Source organism: Arctopsyche grandis, chromosome 13 (genome assembly GCF_051622035.1).
Source record: "Arctopsyche grandis isolate Sample6627 chromosome 13, ASM5162203v2, whole genome shotgun sequence".
NCBI classification, from domain to species: domain Eukaryota; kingdom Metazoa; phylum Arthropoda; class Insecta; order Trichoptera; family Hydropsychidae; genus Arctopsyche; species Arctopsyche grandis.
In genome coordinates, this window is record NC_135367.1 from 17290940 (window position 1) to 17311106 (window position 20167).

Consider the following 20167-nt stretch of genomic DNA (forward strand, 5'->3'; position numbering starts at 1 on the left):
TCAATTCAAATTCATTGGCTCACACTATTTTTCAATACCTAATAAAATTTAAATTATATTATTATATTTCTGTGGTATTTTTAAAATTTAATAATGTCTCATTTTCATTCAATCTGCATTCTATTTTCGAAAAGTATTATCAAAAAATGGACTATATGTATTTACGTATATATGTAGATTTTACTTTTGCTTCTCTCTTGTATGTATTTTACAGTCAAAGTGTTCATTTCATTAATTCATGAATATACTAGTTCGTTCATACATGAACCAATCTGGCCAATTATACAGTACACAAGAGAACAATTTGAAAAGTGAGCTATGTGGTTTTTTCATGCCAAACTATTAAGTATACTCAATCGATTGTCCCATCCTCTTCGAATATATGCTTTCCCTACAATATTTTTAATATTAGCAGAAACGGAAATTATAACAAAAATGTAATGCGGTGTCCATAGGATTTGCCATTTCAAATACTTCTGACATCTCAAAAGTTTTGACAGCTGAAAGTTTCATGTACATCTAGTGAATCTATTTTAAGATAGCATTTGACTGTTTTCACTTTAACTAAAACCAATAGTTCGTATATAAACAAACTGATATAATCATAAACCAACCAGAGTGTACGCTTGGACTGTAACATATATGTACATAAATGTGTAGAAATTATTATTGCAAGTGCATGTATGAATGATAAGGTTGGCATGCATTAGTTGAATGAATTTTTAAGTTGTCATCTTGTACATGTGACGCTTAACGAACGATTAGATCATTGCGGCGCTCCGCCGAGTAAATAATGTTTTAAGCTGCTCAACGAGTCTCATTTCAATGTACCACCTATGTCTCCTAGCAACCAGATCCTACACATGTAAGACTGGTCAAGATTTATAGCCTACTAATGCATATTAGAAATTATATTAGAGTTACGAAAAGAGTAAAAATTGGGTCGCTTATTAATCTGAATTTTGCCTTTCAGCACTTAAACTAAAACCAATAGTTCGTGTATGAACAAACTAGTACGTTCATGAACGAACCGATCTGAACACTTAGGCTGTAACATATACGATATAAACGAACGTGTAGTTTTGTATATGAAAAGTATTATATATTTATGTATGTATATATTTCTGGTCGTTATAATGTTCAGATAAAGACGGAATACACGTTCGTAAAAATACGCGAAAGCGTTAAATCATTGTGACTAGCATTTTCTAGGAAATTTGGGCGTTGTTTTTTGTAAATCTGTTCCGCACATGGGTCAACACATATGACATGAAATTATCAAATGAGATGTTATGACTAATGAGAATCATCCGAGTTATAATTTACACACGACAACTTTCTGTTTCGGTGTCGTAAGCTTGAAATAAAAAAAAACGAGGAATCTAAATTTATTGCGAAGTTGATGTATGATTGCAGTCGACCATACTATATATCACTCGGTTATACTAATCGCAACGTGTGTGGACTATTTTATCAAAGCGAGTAATTGTTTGTTAACACCGATCCGACGAGACCCCCCAAAACGCATTGAATTGTTTATTTGTGTTACTAAAACTGAAATAAAAATAGACCCATGTACAACGTTAAAACACGGTACAAAACGTAAAAACAAATCGTCGGCGACATCGTGCGCCTAAAGAGTTAAAAGTAATCTTTCGATGTCTGAGTTTTGAGTATGGCTAATGGTGTTATCGAGACGTACATTATACATATACTGTAGGGAAAATAATAGGGTTAAAAAAATCTAAACATGACCATAAAGGTTCCTACGACAGGCGTCATTGTCGTTTGACCCTTAATAACGGTGAAAGTTACATGACTTGACGATATTATAGAGCCTAGCTGAAAGTTGCGTCGCTATTATGTGCTTATGGCCGTATATTTAATATGGTGTGTGGTATAAAGTTTTATTTAAATAAAATTGCCTGTAAAGTTATATGAGTAAAGTGATCATATTAAAGCAATGCGTGATTTTGTGAAGTAAAATAACACTACGTTAGCTATAAGGCGGATAACGCTTCTCTAGAGTCATCGTATAATACACTATTTACATACATATGTATCTACATATGTAATAGTATTTTTTCTATATTTATATTTAGTAAATTATTACTGATTTATTTTGACTGTACATTCTTGTTGGTACTCATAAATATACGTTTATAAATTTGGTTTGTTTTGTTTGCTTTATAATGTCCCACACATACGAGATTAAACGTCAATTTATTTCTTCAAAATACATTTTTTGGAGACCTTATTCAAAAATATGAGAAATTTATTACCTTTTCCATCAATGGAAATTAAATTATATATGTATATAGTGTTTTATGATTGATCTGAAATTGTAAGGAAATTAAAATTTAGATCTTATTATTAAACAAAACCTTTAAGAAAATATTATGCTTACATTTTAAAGCCTCTAAAATTTCAAAATTTTTTAGTAATATTATTAAATAATAATATTAAGCCAACAGTATAGCTCGGTGGTTGCGTTAATACTAACCACTGAGAGGTTCTCGGGTTCGAGCCCTGGTTTGATTTCGATTGAAGATAATTTATTTGGAGTATTTCTGCAGTGCAGCTGGTTAGCCTTGGATATTTGTGACTCCAGTCGATTGTTTCCTATTAAAATTTTGCCAATTTATGTGATTTCATTGCTAAAACGGTTCCTTCACCAAATTGGCAACCAACCTACCTACTATTTTACACCTCTATTTGAATATGAATTGAAATTTATATACATATGTATAAATTTATAACCATAGGTGTCACTTTGGGGTAACTTATAATGGCACAATAGTAAAAATATTTTTTTTTAAAAAATCAAACGAACTATTTTAAAATTGCTTTAAGTGCAGATTTTTGGAAAGTAGGAATTGGATTAAGTATTTGACTTTGGAACGGATTTTTTCATTAAATTATATTACACATTTTATAATAATTATGGCACATATTCTGTATGTTGATGAGTTGGGAATCATTCCAAGGGAAAGTCTACAAATTATAGATCATCTTTTTAAGAATTGTTTATTCAGATTTACCATTTCGATCCTCATTGTTGCATCTTTTTAGAATATTTATGATTAAAACTACGTACTCCGTACTACGGATGATTTTTAAAATATACTTTTACCGACTTTCACAATGTTCAAATTGAAAAATTTGGTTAAACAAGCTTTTTTGTATGAGTATTTATTGTATATTAAGATGATTTATTTCATTGATGATAGTAAATACAAATGTTACAAAATATACATATTGTGATTCTGAATAGCATTGTTCTTTGTATAAAAAGATAATTTATATACCTATAGTAAAAATTCGAGGACAAATTCTGACATTGTCTGTTGACACGTTCACAATAGAAATCTAATAGTTTCGAAAGTTCTTTTCCGACGGCCTTTGTCCAAAGATTTATTATCATTCTCCGTTTCGATTTTTCGCATATATGTATGTATGTGTCACTGTGTATAAAATAATAGTGATTTTATTCTCTTAACCTTTTCGTCGTCACTTTTTTCTCATCAAAAGAAATAGACGCCGCGCGTCTGAAGTCCATCACAATTCTCGATACATAAGAAATAACAATAAACCGATTTTTTTACGATCGTTGCGGTTGTGTTATACATTTATTGGGGATATGTGCTATATATATATATATATGTATGGTGCTAGTGAAACTTTATTGGCATGCCGATGATAATAGTTCGATAAATTTGAAAATTTAATGTTCTCGAATCTCTTATTGAGATCGGAGCGCTAATTGAGGCCGGACCGCGACCGGTTTTCAAAGGCGCCTCTCGTATACCTATCTATTAGAAATTCAATATCAATTTTAGGCAAATTTTTCTCTATTGATATTGATTAATAACTCTATCCTTAATCGCCGTCGTTTGAATCAAGAGTGGAATTGAAATTGATCGACGGGCAATTATCGAGATGAATCGAACTGTTTCTAAGTAGATATGTGCGCTGGAGTTACGCTACTAATATACCTATGTACATATATAATAAATCCGTTTTTTTCGGTTTAGCTTTGAAGTCGTGTTAATTAATCTTTGGCTAATTGAGGTCAATATACATACATATATATTGTTTTATAAATTACATTCGAATTGAATGAATAATGTCAAAGAGAGATGTATGTAATGCGATTGATACTAAACAAGCATTTGATCTTTAATTTTAAAGGATGCAGATATGTCAGGTAGAATATAAATATCTACACTTATTATGTAAATCTTGAACTAGTAATAGGAGCAGTCTTTTTGGTATTTTTTCTCATTGTCATTTTATCTAATATACATAATATAAAAAGTTAAGAAGAAGCTGCATGAATCGCCGAAAAAGGTTTCTGGATGGTTGGGAGCCTTCATATGAACAATCCGTCTATTTTTTATCTCATCCTTTACGACTTTTCAAACTCAAATACGGAATCTCAACTTTTATAGTTTTCTGATAGAGGGGTCCTAAAATGGTCCACGTTAAAATTTCGTGCCTATAATTTTTTTTTTAGGTTGTTTAACAAATATTTTAGTATACATTGTATGTATTTTGTATATGTGAGTGAAATGACTTAAAAAGTTCTCTATATTCATTTTGAGTTGTATACTGTGCTCTAGATAACTCTGGATACCACGTCAAAATCAAGTATCAAAAATACATACATATATACTTCCAAATTTAATTTCATTACTATAACTATAAGGAATTGAATATAGGAGGACCCTCCATATTATATTGGCTTTATTATTTACAAAATTTGAGGCGCAGACACAGAATCGTACGACACGGCATGCCTAGATAGACTTCAGCTGTGAGTGGGTGTGTTGAACAACATTATTAATTCATACGATTTTATTATATCGACAGGTTTCTCCTACATTTCTTCAAATATAGGAATCACCGTTATTGATCACTTTAAAACCAATGTCAAATCAAGGAAAATATATCAGTAAAATAATTATCATTAAAATATATAATAAAATAATCAATAAAATAAATAATAAACCAGCAGCATGAACTATTGGTTAGCTCATCTTGCAATTGCCAGTATGCTTCGAGTCACAATTTTGCGAGTTGCAATTTTACGAGTTTGCCAATTTTTCTGATTTTCATTGAAACGATTCCTGCAAAATTAGCTTTCCCTCCCCATTTCTTTCGCAAAATCTCGAATTATTATGTTATATCTTAACGCTTGCCGGGTTCTCTTCATAGATGTCTCTGTGGATGGTTATTGTGTAAAATTCGTATTGTTGTATTATAATAATATAACGATGTTTGCAATGCTCTTTGCTATGTTTGACCGTAAATTTCATTTATAATTTCGAATTATGTAATAATTTGTTTTAATATATAATTTGGTGTGTTTCTTGATCTGTATAGTACACTCGTCACATTGGAGCAATCTGTAATGACGAGTGTACATAGAAGATTTAATAAAATAATAGTATCGCCGAATATTCTTCAGGGGGTTAGGTTTGGTCTGGCATATATCAGGTGTATTAGCACTTTTTTACATGTGCAAAACTATCTAAAAATAAAACACGTGCTCCATACTTCTCTATGTGTCTGGAAAAATGGTGATCTAGTTTTTGGCTGAATTGAGTCATTTATTCAATTTAACTCTTATTTTCACATTCTTCTAAGAGAACTAACAATTTATCAACATTTTTAGTTGGAAGTTAATTTAAATTTAATATTAAATATGAACTATTTTCCAAAATCACTCATTTAATGTCAACGAGGAAAACTTTACTAGAAAATAAACACCAAAGGAACTTGCATTTGAGTATACATAATTATGATTTATTGCAATTATTTAAAATATTTCTTGATCAATTGGATATTATGTATCATCATCATCATCATCATCATCTACAGCCACTCACCATGCCCTGCGGGATAAAGGCCTCTCCAACACGCTTCCATTCGTCTCTGTTTGACGCAACTCTCACCTATCTCACTCCACACATTTTCCTTATTTCGTCTACCCATCTTCCCTGTGGTCTTAATTTTACCCTTTTGCATTCTCTCGGGTACCATTCTAGTAATTCATTTGTCCACCTGTCTATCATTCTTCTAGCCACTTGGCTCGCCGATTGCTATTTCAATATCTTCACTCTATCCACTATATCCACTACTCTTGTCATACTTCCCATCCACGTATTCCGTTTCCTATCTTTCCTCGTTATGCCAAGCATACAACGTTCCATACTTTATGTAGCATCTTGGCGTTCAATATTCAAGTTTCGCATCCATACACCATCGCATTGATCGAAAATCTTTTTCTTCAGGCAGAGTTGCATTTTTGATTTTATTAAAAGCCAGCAGCATAGGTCGATCGTTAAGCTTCTGCTTAGCGTCGAGAGGCGCCGGGGTTCGATACCTGGTATGCAACAGCATACTCTGAAAATGTATTTTTCAGAGTATGCTGTTGGTCAGACCTGAATTCGTACTATACAGTACGTTCATACTTGTTTTGGACGAGTACGAAGCAAAATCAGCTTACATATAGCCAGCAGCATAGCTCGGACGTTAAGCTTCTGCTTACCGTCAAGAAGGTGCCGGGTTCTATCCCTGAATGAAAATGAATTTTTCAGAGTATGCTGTTGGTCAGACCTGGATTTGTGACTCCAGGTTGATCGTTTCCTATCAGAGTTTGCCAATTTTCTCTGATTTCATTGTTGAAACGGTTCCCGGAAAAAAAATTGGCTAAAAATCCTTCCTACCTACTATGTCACCACTATTTGAAATTTGATGGATGTACAATAAAAATGTATGTACAATTCATAGATGTATCGTTAATTTGCGAGTTTTTTCAGTGTCTCGCAATTCAACGACTTATAATAAAAAAAATGCTGCATTTGTATTTGTAATTGGCCAGGAAGGCGCATTGGGATTTTCCTGTAAGGCCTTCCTGGTATATATGTAAAAATAAAATAAAAATAAAAAATATATATAGCCAGCAGCATAGCTCGGTCGTTAAGCTTCTGCTTAGCGTCAAGAAGGTGCCGGGTTCTATCCCTTTATGAAAATGAATTTTTCAGAGTATGCTGTTGGTCAGACCTGGATTTGTGACTCCAGGTTGATCGATTCCTATCAGAGTTTGCCAATTTTCTCTGATTTCATTGTTGACACGGTTCCCGGAAAAAAAAATTGGCTAAAAATCCTTCCTACCTACTATGTCACCACTATTTGATGTATGGTTGATGTACAATAAAATTTATGTACAATTCATAGATGTCTCGTTAATTTGCGAGTTTTTCAGTGTCTCGTAGTTCAATGACTTTTAATAAAAATGCTGCATTTGTAATTTGTAATTGGCCAGGAAGGCGCATTGGAATTAACCTGTAAGGCCTTCCTTGTATATACATATGTAAAATAAAAAAATAAAATAAATAAAACAACATTCATTCGTGCAAATGCACCTAGGATGGACCTAGTTTCATGCGTCTCTTTATTTCTTGTATGTATGTGTGTATATCATACATTGACAAAATGATAAGCAAAATGGAATTGGTTTATATGTAGTAACTATTTACGTTGACGACCAGAAGGACTAGATTTAGCTAGTTCAGCTGTTATAAAGCATCCGGCTTGTTACATTACAAAAGGTCACAGTCGGTAGCTGTAGAATGACCCACCAGGTGCTCCGAGAGGTCACAGAGGTCCACAAATTCCCACAGGGTGCTCTGCAAACTGCTATACGCCCACGTGTATCTCTGCCTCAGCCTCCCTTTCTCAGATCGCCACCACTCGATATCGCGACTTACGAGCTTGCTTACCCATTTTTGGAGCTGTGCACAGCTCACAGTCCTTAACTCTATCCTCGTGAGACGTGTGGGAAGCTCACCCGCCATTGTCTTCGCCGACTTTCCTTTCGAATGCTGTTTATTCGTTCGCATATGCGCGCACTCCCTCATCATCTCATGCTCATGATCATCGTTTTCCAGATCTGGGATTCATTATTATTGTATACCTGTATACATACATACTATATCCTGCACTCGCACAAAGCCCACCTCGCACACGTGGCATATCCAACAGGTAAACGGATTTTATTTTCCTTTCGAATTAGTACTTCGACCTCGGTATATTATATCAATACAGCCTATTTAAATAATCATCCCTTATATATTTTATATACATACATATATATGGTGTATAGAACTTTAGATTAATTTGCAAAGGCATGTTTCCGCAACAGAAATGTATACTTATGAACATACTGCTGACGGCGCTTGTTTTAAATTATTATTATTATATAATATTAAATTGTTTTATGCTAGTTGAACTACATATGTGTGCATATAATAATATATGTATCTATGTATTTATATATAGGTAGGTAAACGTGTGTTATTGTGCTAAATTTAAATGATGATATTATGTTATCTATCCCAACAGTTGTTTTTTTATACAATATTTTTTTTTTAATAATTATTGACTAAATATAAATTTAATGTTTTGACCCGAGTTCAGCGGTTGCTTATACAATACATAATGGTCATAATCAGTATTTATCACTGGTATGTTCATTCATTCGCTTAACTCTTTAACCGTTAATTTATGTTATTCAATAACGCAGCATCGTAATGAAATGATTTATGCGTACACTTTTCATAAATCTTTTTCTATAGAAGTAAAACAATATTTAATTAAAATAAAAAATTTGGTGCATATACGCGTATGTATTTTAAGTAATCAATATTCATTTGACTCCTACGCGAACGCATTGGTCGATATTTGAAGGCTTTTCTTTTAAATATTGAAATATAACGACTTCACATAAATCATTGTGTAGTATAAATTTTTATTTATTACTTTGTGAAATTTATAGGCACATTTTGAAGTTTGGAGCAATATAAAGCTCGAACTTTATTTTTTTTAAAACGAATACAGTGCGTTTGGGAGATTTTTATAACATTTTCCTGGAGCTAGATAGAGATAGATAAACGTTCCCATAGTTTATATCAAATTTAGATTTTTTTTAAATTAATATTCTTGAAAAAACTAACAGCCACATGCGATAGGTCGAAAATGAACTATTTTCAATGACGATGAAGCAGAAGGTTCACCTTCGTATTGACCGTTATATGAGTCCCAGTGTATATTTCGTTTGTTCATGAACATTCTAGTTTGTTCGTACACGAACCAATATGACCAGTTATAGTTTACACAACATAACAACTTGACAAACAAACTATGTATGTAGTTTGTTTACGCACAAACTATGAGGCATACGTTTAAGTATTGCTAATCGTTTGTCCCATCCTCAATGTGTATATGCTTACCGTAAACAACTAACGGGAATTGTAGCAACGTTATAATTTTGTTTCAATGGGATTTCCTTTTTAAATACTTTCCGTTTTGTCATCTCAAAGGTTTTGCCAGGGAAAAGTTTCACGCGACACTTGTTGAGTCTATTTGAAGCTTTTGCCTGTTAGCACTTAAACGAATACCAATAGTTCCTGTATGACCAAACAAGTATGTTCATGAACGAACCGTTAAATTACAATACATATATACATATTTTATGTATGTGAAATAAAAATTCCAATTTTGTAAAGGATGGTTAATTACAATTTAAATTACTACACATATATTTTGGTATAATCAGTAATTTGATTTTGATTTTGATTTCATATAAAAAACACTAAATTGATTATGTCATATACTAGAAGGTACATGGTTGGAGCAAATTTCATATCATAATATCAATTCCGAGTTGTGGTTATGAAGTACATACTGCTTGAAACTTGGACGTACTTCAGAGCCAAGGGCCACGAGACGGACATCAAATGTTAATTATTTAGATTGTTGAACGTCATGTGAACCAGACGGGAGTCTGCGTCCACATCTGACGGGCAGGGTTTCAATTCGAATTTAATTCGAAAGAGTCTGCGTGTTTAATTCGAAGGCAATTACTCATCAGACGTCCCGGGCTTTCACCAATTAACCACAATGCCACACATATTTCCGTGCGACAAGTACCGATACTTCAAAAGAGCAACAAATAAGCGCAGACCCGACCGCTCGTTCCAATTTGATCCGAGTGAAATCTTCGACGGGGCATTGAGGAAAAAGTTCAAAGTGACGTTTAAAAAAGCCATCAAAAAGGAAATCGGAACGAGTGATAAAACAATCGACCGTGATCGGCTGGGTCCATTGTGAGCGTGCGAGTGATTGGCGTAGAATCGGATACCAATTAAATCAATTTGGCGGTAAATTTAGTTAGTTAATTCATATGCGATGTCGGTAAGTTGTGGGAAAGCGTCATGGGCTCGAATTTATTGTACATGGTGGCCTAAAAATGCATATACATATATATTTGTATTGACAATGCATCGAGGACATGCGGGCTCGATGTGCTAGTTTGTGTTGATTCTGTAATTACATATATTGTAAAGACTTGATTTTAAATCGTTTTTTTTTTTTTAAATTGGGTTTATGTATAATTGTTGTAAATATGAATTGCTATCGATTTATAATAGCATGTAGTTATAGTTTGTTTACATTATTTTAGGTACATTTATATAATATTGTATCTTGTATTACCTGCCAGGTCACATAGGCCAGATTTTTTTTTAATTAAATAAAAAAAATTCTAGATTTATTAATCAATACTTTATTTTTGTCCAGCCACAAATATGACAAAAATAATGATGTTGACAATTTTTTTTTACATTCTTTTTACTGTATATCCACAGATTGCATCCTTAAATATATTGTTCATAATAATTAACTTACAAATGTAAAAATATTATTTTAAAACTAATTTTTATTATAATCACTTAAAAAATACAACGATTGACCTCAGTTTTGTTCCTAAATCTCTATAAATGTTATTTGATATGTTTGGTTGAAAATTGACTATTATGAAAAATTTTCCGCTATTTGTACTGAATAAAACTAGACTAGTTTAATTCGTCTTCGCCGTAAATCAATATGTTATCAGTATCTAACTGTTTTTGATTTTTGTGTTTATTTGATAATTTGTACTCTTCTGGCGTTACAATTCCACGCTCTTTTTGAAATAAGCCATTTAAATATTTTGAAAAACATTTAGATGTGTCTATCAATTCTAAAAATTGGGGATCTTTAAAAAAATCGTAATTGAATGGAAATCGTTTGCCTCTGTTGCCCCAAAATGGTTCAAAGTCGTCTTTTTTGCCCCTGTTACCCCAGAATGGTTCCGCGTCTTCTTTTTTACCTCTATTGCCCCAAAACGGTTCCGTGTCGTCTTTTTTACCTCTATTACCCCAAAATGGTTCGCCGTTGTCTTTTTTGCCCCTATTACCCCAAAAGGGATCGTTCCTTCTACCGCGATTGCCCCAAAACGGCTCAATTTCATTCTTCTTACCCCTGTTTCCCCAAAACGGATTAAAATCAACCTCTTCACTAGCTCTCCGTCCTCTATTGCCCCAAAAAGGTCCATCGTCACGTTTGCCCCTATTGCCCCAAAAAGGCAAGTCTTCTGGATTTTTCTTATCTCTAATATCGGCTTCCTTCTTACCGCGATTGCCCCAAAACGGACCCGATTCACTTTTTTTACCCCTGTTGCCCCAAAACGGCGAATCAGGTTCACTCCTTCGACCACGATTGCCCCAAAATATATTAGTCTCTTCGTTTCTTCGCCCTCTAGTGCCCCAGAATGGTTCAGCAACTTCTTCTCTTCTATTTCTGTTATTGCAGCCGGAAGGACAGTTGATTTTGTTTGCGTCATTTGTAGTCGGAGTTGCATCATTCAATTTCTTACCTTTGTTATCGACGAACAATTCTTCAAATAGCTGCTTTTCATTGGGCCATTCTTGCACATTTTCTACATAATCGGCAATGTTTTCCAAAGATTCAGGAAAGCTGTAAATTTGCGGCCTACTTAGAGAGGCATCACCTCTCCTGCCTCTGTTTGCCCAAAAAGTGACGTCTTCAGGATCCTTTGTCACTCTTTTCGCCCGGATTATTGGATTTGCAGTAGCTATTTCGTTAATTTTAATACCTTGAGGTCTATTTCTGAGGGATTCGGCATCTTTGGGTGTTTTCAGACCATTTCCGTTCGATATTCTTCCGGCTACTAGGGCGATGTACACGAAAGCTCCGAGCAAGAACGGCTGACGCATTGTCGGCTCTGTACAAACAAATAAATATAATTATTCACACACTGAATGGTAGAGAGTTTTTATTGTCTTTTTTATTGCACTTTCAACAATTTCATCACACAAAAGGAAGCAATAAAAGGATCATTAGTATATACCGCTAACGAAGAGCCCACGCTCTAGTAGTGATTTATTCGACATTGATGATAAAGCGTCGTCATATAATATTACATTATCAAAAACATAAAAAAATATATATCTACAATGTAAACACATATGATATATGTATGTAAATTCTACGAAATAATTTCTAATTATAATATTTACATATGACCATAGTACGTGTCGGCTACATTAGTTATATAGATAACGGATATACTCGCGCTAGATTCGCATGGAATTACGTACATATATTTATATTAAACATATGTTTATATTATGTATTATACTATCGCATTTAATAAAATTATCATTGTTCTATATTTTTTATTAAATAATATATAATTAAATTTTGATTTATTTGTGATGAGGCTCAACGCCGTATGTGTGACGTTTTTATACCCTTTATTTCACGATGAAAATAAAATACACATATTGGAAAAAATCTAAATATATAAAATTATAGCTATATTACTTCAAAATGAATACATATTCAATTTAGCAAACGAATAAATTAATAATTGGTAGGTTTCAAGTGACGGCTTATTAATTGAACGCAGTGGCGTGCACTAAATATTAGATTGCTTATGATGTTTATAAAGAATATTATAAATAAAAATAATTTTCTTCGATATATTTATGACATTTTGTATGAAATAAGTTATTTTTTTGAACAAATTAAAATTTAATCTGATATTCATATAATGATCAACCAAAAGTTTATAAATATAAACATACATACATACATATATAGATATTTCATTTTTCACTATTTAAAACATAACCGAAAGTTTGATTATACTACGGATAGCAAGCCGCATGCGGTTCTTTTACATAGTATTCTTTTTTATGCAGCAAATTTTGATTAAATAGAAACAAGATTTTCATTCCAAATTGACCCGTTTTCATTTCAAATTGACTCTTTTTATTTCAAATCGACCCTTTTTATTTCTAATTGACCCTTTTTAAATACAAATTAAACCTTTTTCATTTCAAATTGACTCTTTTTATTTCAAATCGACCCTTTTTATTTCTAATTGACCCTTTTTAAATACAAATTAAACCTTTTTCATTTCAAATTGACCCCTTTTTAATGTTAATTTGAAATGAAAAATGTTTAATTTGAAATGAAACAATTTAAAATCAATAAGGACCAATTTGAAATTAAAAAGCGCCATTTTGAACGAAAAACCTACATTAGAAAAATAACTGCTTTATGTAAATACCTATAAATAATTATACTTATATTGTAATTAATTTTAAAATTAAAATTATTATCAATTTTTTTTCTTTGTACAATGATAAAATTTTCATAAAACGTTTCCATTAATAATTAATTACTGTTGTAGCATAATACATATATAAAATCTTAAAATTTTCGAAATATTAATTATTTAATTTAATTGACTCACGTTTGTGTGGAACCCGTTGATCTCGTGATTGTCAGTATCGATGTCAGTATAACATTCCGTTCTTGTTATACTGCTAAATATAATAGTAGTCGTTGCGAAGATGTGGCGGCAAATGTGGTGAACCTGTTGCTCCCGGGTACTTTTATAGCGGTTTACTGGCGGGGGTGGTTCTCGGAGAAACCCCAGTGGGCGTAGGGGGTAGTTTCTGCCCCACCAAGACCAACAGTCGTGGATAGGGTGAGAAATATACATCGGGTCACGACTGCTATTTTATGTAAGGCCGTCACTCGCACTTGAAATGCATCGTTTATATGTGTGTGTTTTCTATTTTTTGACTTCTTGGCGGTGGAAAAGTTTTATTTATTTACTGAATTAACTTGACGCTGATGGGATGAGAAGAGTGGTGTATTAACACTTTCTTTTTTCGAAGACACATTGCTTCATCCTATTCATTATGCACCTATACATATGAAACTATAAACGTATATTTTTGAATTTAATTATTATAAAAATATCTAAGCTGTACGTAGATTGATCGTTGACCTTAAAAGTTTGATTATAATTCCTGCTTTTTCGTTTATTACATTTTACTTTTATAATTGCTTGTTATAACTTTGGCAACTTTTTAATAAAGTTAATGATCAAATATTTATATACTGCAATTAAATTATTAAGTAATAGCATCATCATCATCTACAGCTATTCACCACTCTCACACACGTCACTGTTGTGCCCAACTTTCATCCATCTCACCCCACACATTTTCTTAATTTCTTCCACCGCATTCTTTACTCTTTTGCAACATTTATATTAGAAACAAATTAAAAATATTCATCTTTTAAAAAAAAAATCAACAAATTACAACGACTCTTTGTTTACAGTATGTTGAGGTTAATTTTATTTTTTACTAATGAAAATTACTACTGTTTGTAAAATAAAAATTATGTAATAATAAAAAGTGTTTTTTTGTCGTTTAAAATTTTGCGATTAAAATATCACAGTTGACTTATTGAGGTTATCTTCCAATTGAAGGTCCATAAAAGTGTACTCAAAATGGACCGTAAAAATGTATTATATATATATATGTACATACGTATATACACAGTCGTAATTTATTTTTAATAAAGATAACTTTTATACGGCACGCCCCTGGCTTCGGATAAAAGAGATTGCTTCTACATTCTCGAGTGCCGCTAAGAATTATTGGTAATTAAGCTTGAGGGCTTTTATTGTAGTTGTTCCGTTGCACATTGTGCAATTATTGTACAAATATATACATATGTGTATTAAATACTATATTTATGGCGAACAATTAACCATTTATGTGCTTTTTTGTTTGTACATTCCTACTGGTATAGGTATTTGGGGAAATTTGAAATGTGTAAGTATGGTTATTTTGCGTCGTTCTTTGGTCCCACAAGTCCCTTTGCTAATCTGAGTCGACATGTTGGTCCGTTTCGGTTTTGCGATTTTGTTTATTGAGTATACTCGAGGGCAGCCGTTGACCAAATACAATTTTCGAATGAAAAACATCTGTGTAAAAGACATTAGTATTTCGGCAAAACGTTTGGGAAATTAGGATTTCGAATACATATGTGGAGCATTTTTAGAAGCTAAGCTCGGGCCACACTCGGGTTCACACTCGGGCATTTTCAATCATCGAAAAAGTACCACAAAGAATGATAATAGACAGGAAATGGAATATATGAGTGAGGGGTATAATTAAAATACATATGTAGCTGATATAGTAGAATACGCCCAAAGGTTGAAATCCATAAATAGAAAAATCAACCAAAAGTACTCGAATGGCACCCAAGAGAATGTTAAATCCCTTCAAAGTAACCTACATTTTATTTTATTTTATTTTCCATACATATGTATATACTAAGAAGGCCTAACAGGTAAGCCTCAATTTTTTGGGCGTAGTTCATTTTTCCAGTATTATTCTATTGGTCTATTTTTACTTTTTTCTATAGATGCAGGGGTTTTCAATATACAATATAAGTATTTGAATAAAATAAATAAATAAGTACTATCTATTGTAATATAATAAATCAATAAAACGTTGTTATTTTCGTGTTAAATATTTTTGACAAGATACGTCGTTTCCTTTTTCTCTTGTCGGGAGGTTTATACCCACTTTTGTGTTTAGGCTTGCACTTACATTTAACGACATATTATTAACGACGTTATTATTTGTAAATAAAATGATCATCCCTGCTGGCAGCTAAATAATGTCTTGCTTAGAAATAAAAGTGTTTAGTTAACAGTAATTTCAATACAAAACTAGTCTCAATGAATGAAAAACTAGTCTCAAGTACTAATTTATCATAAGTATTAATTTCAATTATTTATTTTCAAAATATGCGAGAACTATATCAATATCTTGACTGGTATTCGTCCTCTATTAGTCGAAAATAAAGGTTGACGCCCAAAATATAAACTATTCCCCAAAAAAAGCCCGCGTGGCAACCAATGATGTACATCCAATACTAAAAAATGCGTTATCGATGAAAAGGACTTGTATGTTTGCATATATGTATGTATGTAGAATAGCATAAAATAAAAAGGTGCACAAGAAACATAGATAAAGTAAAAATTGCTTAATTGTGCGAATCTTTTTCGGCATATTACCTCTGTATATACTAGGCTCTATGTATTTATGTAAGTACATACATATATGCATATGCACATATATAAAATTAACGTTTCGTACTGTTTGCTTTTATTGCGTGGGGCGAAAACGCTATTATGTGTAATATCTGATGGGGCTTTCGGTGTTATGAATAAAACTTAGCATAATAAATCTATTAATACATAGTACGAAACGTGCTAAAATGCCATCAATAATCTAATATGTATATGAAATGGTATTCATAGTGCTAAAAGGTCAATTAATATACCAGCTCTGCACAGCACTGCACGGAAAAGACTACTCCTATTAATACTATACAGTACCGCCCGTTACAGCTCCGCCTGAGTCAATATTGTCATAATGTGACATTTCCGACAATATTCATATGTGCATGGCAGCACTTTCGTTAGTACGGGTGCATTTGCCACTATAACGTCACGTCATGCGTGAATATTTTCACAATGGCCAAAGGAAATCGGTTCTGCTTGATACGTTTCAGTGACATGTACTGCTGTATTATATTTTATTTTCATACATATCTAATATATAATTTCGAAAAAGACTTTCTATGTAAGTATCTTTGGTTGGGAACTTCTTAAACAAATCAAAGTTTCCATGACGACAATATTAGTTGGTTGAATATTATATTTTTTCTATTCAAATAAATTTAATAAAACAGCAAATTAATATTTACTATTAGATTCGCCATGTTTAAGCTGTTTATATTACAAATACTGAGTCAGCAATCAGAAAAACCAATATAAATCAGCAAATCCAAGCTGAAAACTCGAATTTTGCAAGAAATAGGACAAAGTTGCCAATTCATTGAAACCGTTTAAATGAAATCAGATATGTAAATTGGTAAACTTTGGTAGAAAAGGATCGACTTGGAGTCGTATATCCTAGATCAGGCCAGCAGCACCAGGCCAGAGATTGAACCCGTGACCACTCAGTTGAAAGCATCACACGCTTATATGTTGGTGCTGGTTATAGGTGCAACACATTCCCTACTTTGTATTTTATTATTTAAGAGCCAGCAGCGTGGCTCGGTCGTTAAGCTTCTGCTTAACACTGAGAGGCGACGAGTTCGATCCCTTGAGCTGACCTCGATTGAAAAGAATTTTTCTGAGTATATCTGTAATGCTGCTGGTCAGACCAGGATTTGTGACTCCTGGTTGATCGTTTCCTATCAGAGTTTGCCAATTTTCTCTGATTTCATTGTTGAAACGATTCCCGATTAAAAATTGGCTAAAAATCCTTCCTACCCACTATGTCACCACTATTTGAGTATGATTAATGTAAATATTACAATAAAAATGTATGTACAATTCATAGATGTCTCGTTAATTGTCGAGTTTAAGTCAGTGTCTCGTAATTTAGCGACTTATATAATAAAAAAAAAATGCTGTATTGTTTGTAATTTGGCCAGGAAGGCGCATTGGGGTTTACCTGTAATGCCTTCCTGGTATGAAATAAAAAAAATAAAAAAAATAATAAAAAATAATATTTTTACTTTATCTGCTATTATTATAATGCTTTTGTTTTTTATGAAGTGTATGTATATATTTTTATTTTTCTCATCTCTCTGTACTTTTTCAACCATTGTGGCGCATTAGGGACTCCTGTAATGCCACAATGGTCCAAACTCAAACTTAAATAAATTAATAAATAATTATATAAGGGATAATATAAAAAAAACCTTCAAAAACATATTTATAAAAAAACTGCTTAATGTACTGTAGTTTTTTCTAGCGTTCACAATACTTAGACTAGTCGAATGCTCAGCATTGCTCGGGTTCGAAAACCCGTCTACTGTCTATTTAGTTTACCATGATACAGTATACCGTATTTGGCAATTTCAAGTTGGAAACTGTGGATTTGATAACGAACATATGTACATACATATGTACATTTCATATACATATGTATATGTGTATGTATGCATGTATATATGTATATGTATGTGTAGTTTCTACCAGTGTGTAGTTCGATACATGTTCGGAACCTATTAACTCATATCTACTCAGTTCAAAGTCATAAATCGTCGTTTATATCGTGTGTGCACTCGTCTTTAGGAAAAAAATAATCATGAAATATGTACCGCAATAAAGTATGCGATATTTATGTATTATAAATGTAATATAATAATGGTTTTGCCGTCGAGAATGTGACACCTGTCCGGCGTCGACCAGTTTCTTCGATTTTCTATTTCCTCGTACGCGCGAACGTTTTATCAACCGATCGAACCGACCGGTTCGTGTGAAAATTTTACCACGTGCCTGTTGACAGTTATCGTCGTGAATGCTGATTTGACTTTGTGCGAGAATTTATCTCCGACTCGGGGAAAATCGAGATTTTTCCGAACGTTTTCCGGTAGCGTGAGATCTAAACATCACGTAGAAAGCTTCTAGCATATTTTCATCGTCCGATCAAACAAATAAATTTACATACATTTTTTACTCAATATAATATGTGTTATGAGCCAACGACGATATAATAAGTAGCCGTTTTAAATTTCAATCGATTAATTTTAAATAAAAATAATTGAACAAATTTTCAAAACGAAAACGATAAGACACTTGCAAAATCATTCATATTACTTTCTTCATTAAATTTTAAAGCAATATATTAAATTAAATTCATACATATGTATGTATGTTACAGTAAGAGTATAAAGCTCGAATTAGTATACACTGACTAGTAAGTGTATGCATCATCAAAGTCACCCGGTAACAGTATACACGGGAGAACGAATGAACAGGTTTACTTGTAAATTCATACACTAGCTATCCGAATGCAGTAAATGTTTACAAAAGGAATAACAAGATGTCATTCTTAACAAGTAAATATATGTACATATAGTCGGCCAATGACGGATTAAACTAAAAATTGAAAGAATGCGACATTATATCGAAAAACATATTATTGGTGAACAAAATAAAATGTAAGCGAAGCTAACCTTAAATCGTAGGTAATACGGATGTACGGATATATTAATTCAACAAAAAATTACTTATTTGAACACAACCAGTTATATTCTTGAGCTTACAATTCATTGAAAGAGCAACGTCAAACTTTGGTCGAGTGTCAAACTACTCTAATTTAATTTATTAGCAGATTTACTAGTGCACAGCAGCAAGTGCATGAATTTGCGCGTCAGTGTATATTTTGTCTAGTAAGAATCTAAGGAATCTAGCGTCGTAAGCTTTAGAAAACCACAGCTAGTGTACACACTTACTAGTCAATGTATACCGATTTTTGAACGGGCGAGAGAGGCTTGTCCAAAGTTAAGACGTATAAATAAACACTGTCTAAGCTACTCCATGTATGTACATATGTATATCATTTGGAACCCCCTTCATCCAGGATCCTAAATATACATATATATCTTCACATTTCACAAACCATACAAATCCATAAAAAATATTCACTTTAACACACTCACACGCTTTAAGGTTCATTTATACTAGCACATCTCAGACCGGCAACTACACGTAAACAGCATTACAAAAAAATCTTTAGTACATTCTATGTGGACAAATTCATATGTTCCGTAATATGTGGGTGGCGTTTTCGTAACAGCAGTAATCAACACGATCTATTCGTATTGTACAGCATCACATTTCACCGAAACGTATCAAGCAAAACCGGATTGACATGACGTCATTGTAGTGAGAGCTTCGTATTAATGAAAGTGCTGTCATACGCATATGAATACTGTCGGGAACGTTATATTATAATGTTGACTCAACGATACGACGCAAGCAATATTGTGCCGTATCATCGCGCTCTATAATGTATATTTATTTATTTACATATATACCAGGAAGGCCTTACAGGTAAATCCCAATGCGCCTTCCTGA

General features: G+C 32.6%; 2 protein-coding genes across 2 annotated transcripts in view; one reads left to right on the forward strand and one right to left on the reverse strand.

Moving 5' to 3' along the window:
- cv-c (RhoGTPase activating protein) overlaps positions 1-20167 on the forward strand; it is a 297593-nt gene that overhangs the window by 84890 nt on the left and 192536 nt on the right. The window lies entirely within an intron of this gene.
- natalisin (neuropeptide natalisin) lies at positions 10621-12294 on the reverse strand. The gene is made up of 2 exons (XM_077445092.1): positions 12257-12294; positions 10621-12130 (listed from the first exon to the last, which is right to left on the reverse strand). Exon 2 carries the CDS (start codon positions 12120-12122, stop codon positions 10920-10922), a length of 1203 nt encoding a protein of 400 aa, XP_077301218.1. The 5' UTR covers positions 12123-12130; positions 12257-12294; the 3' UTR covers positions 10621-10919.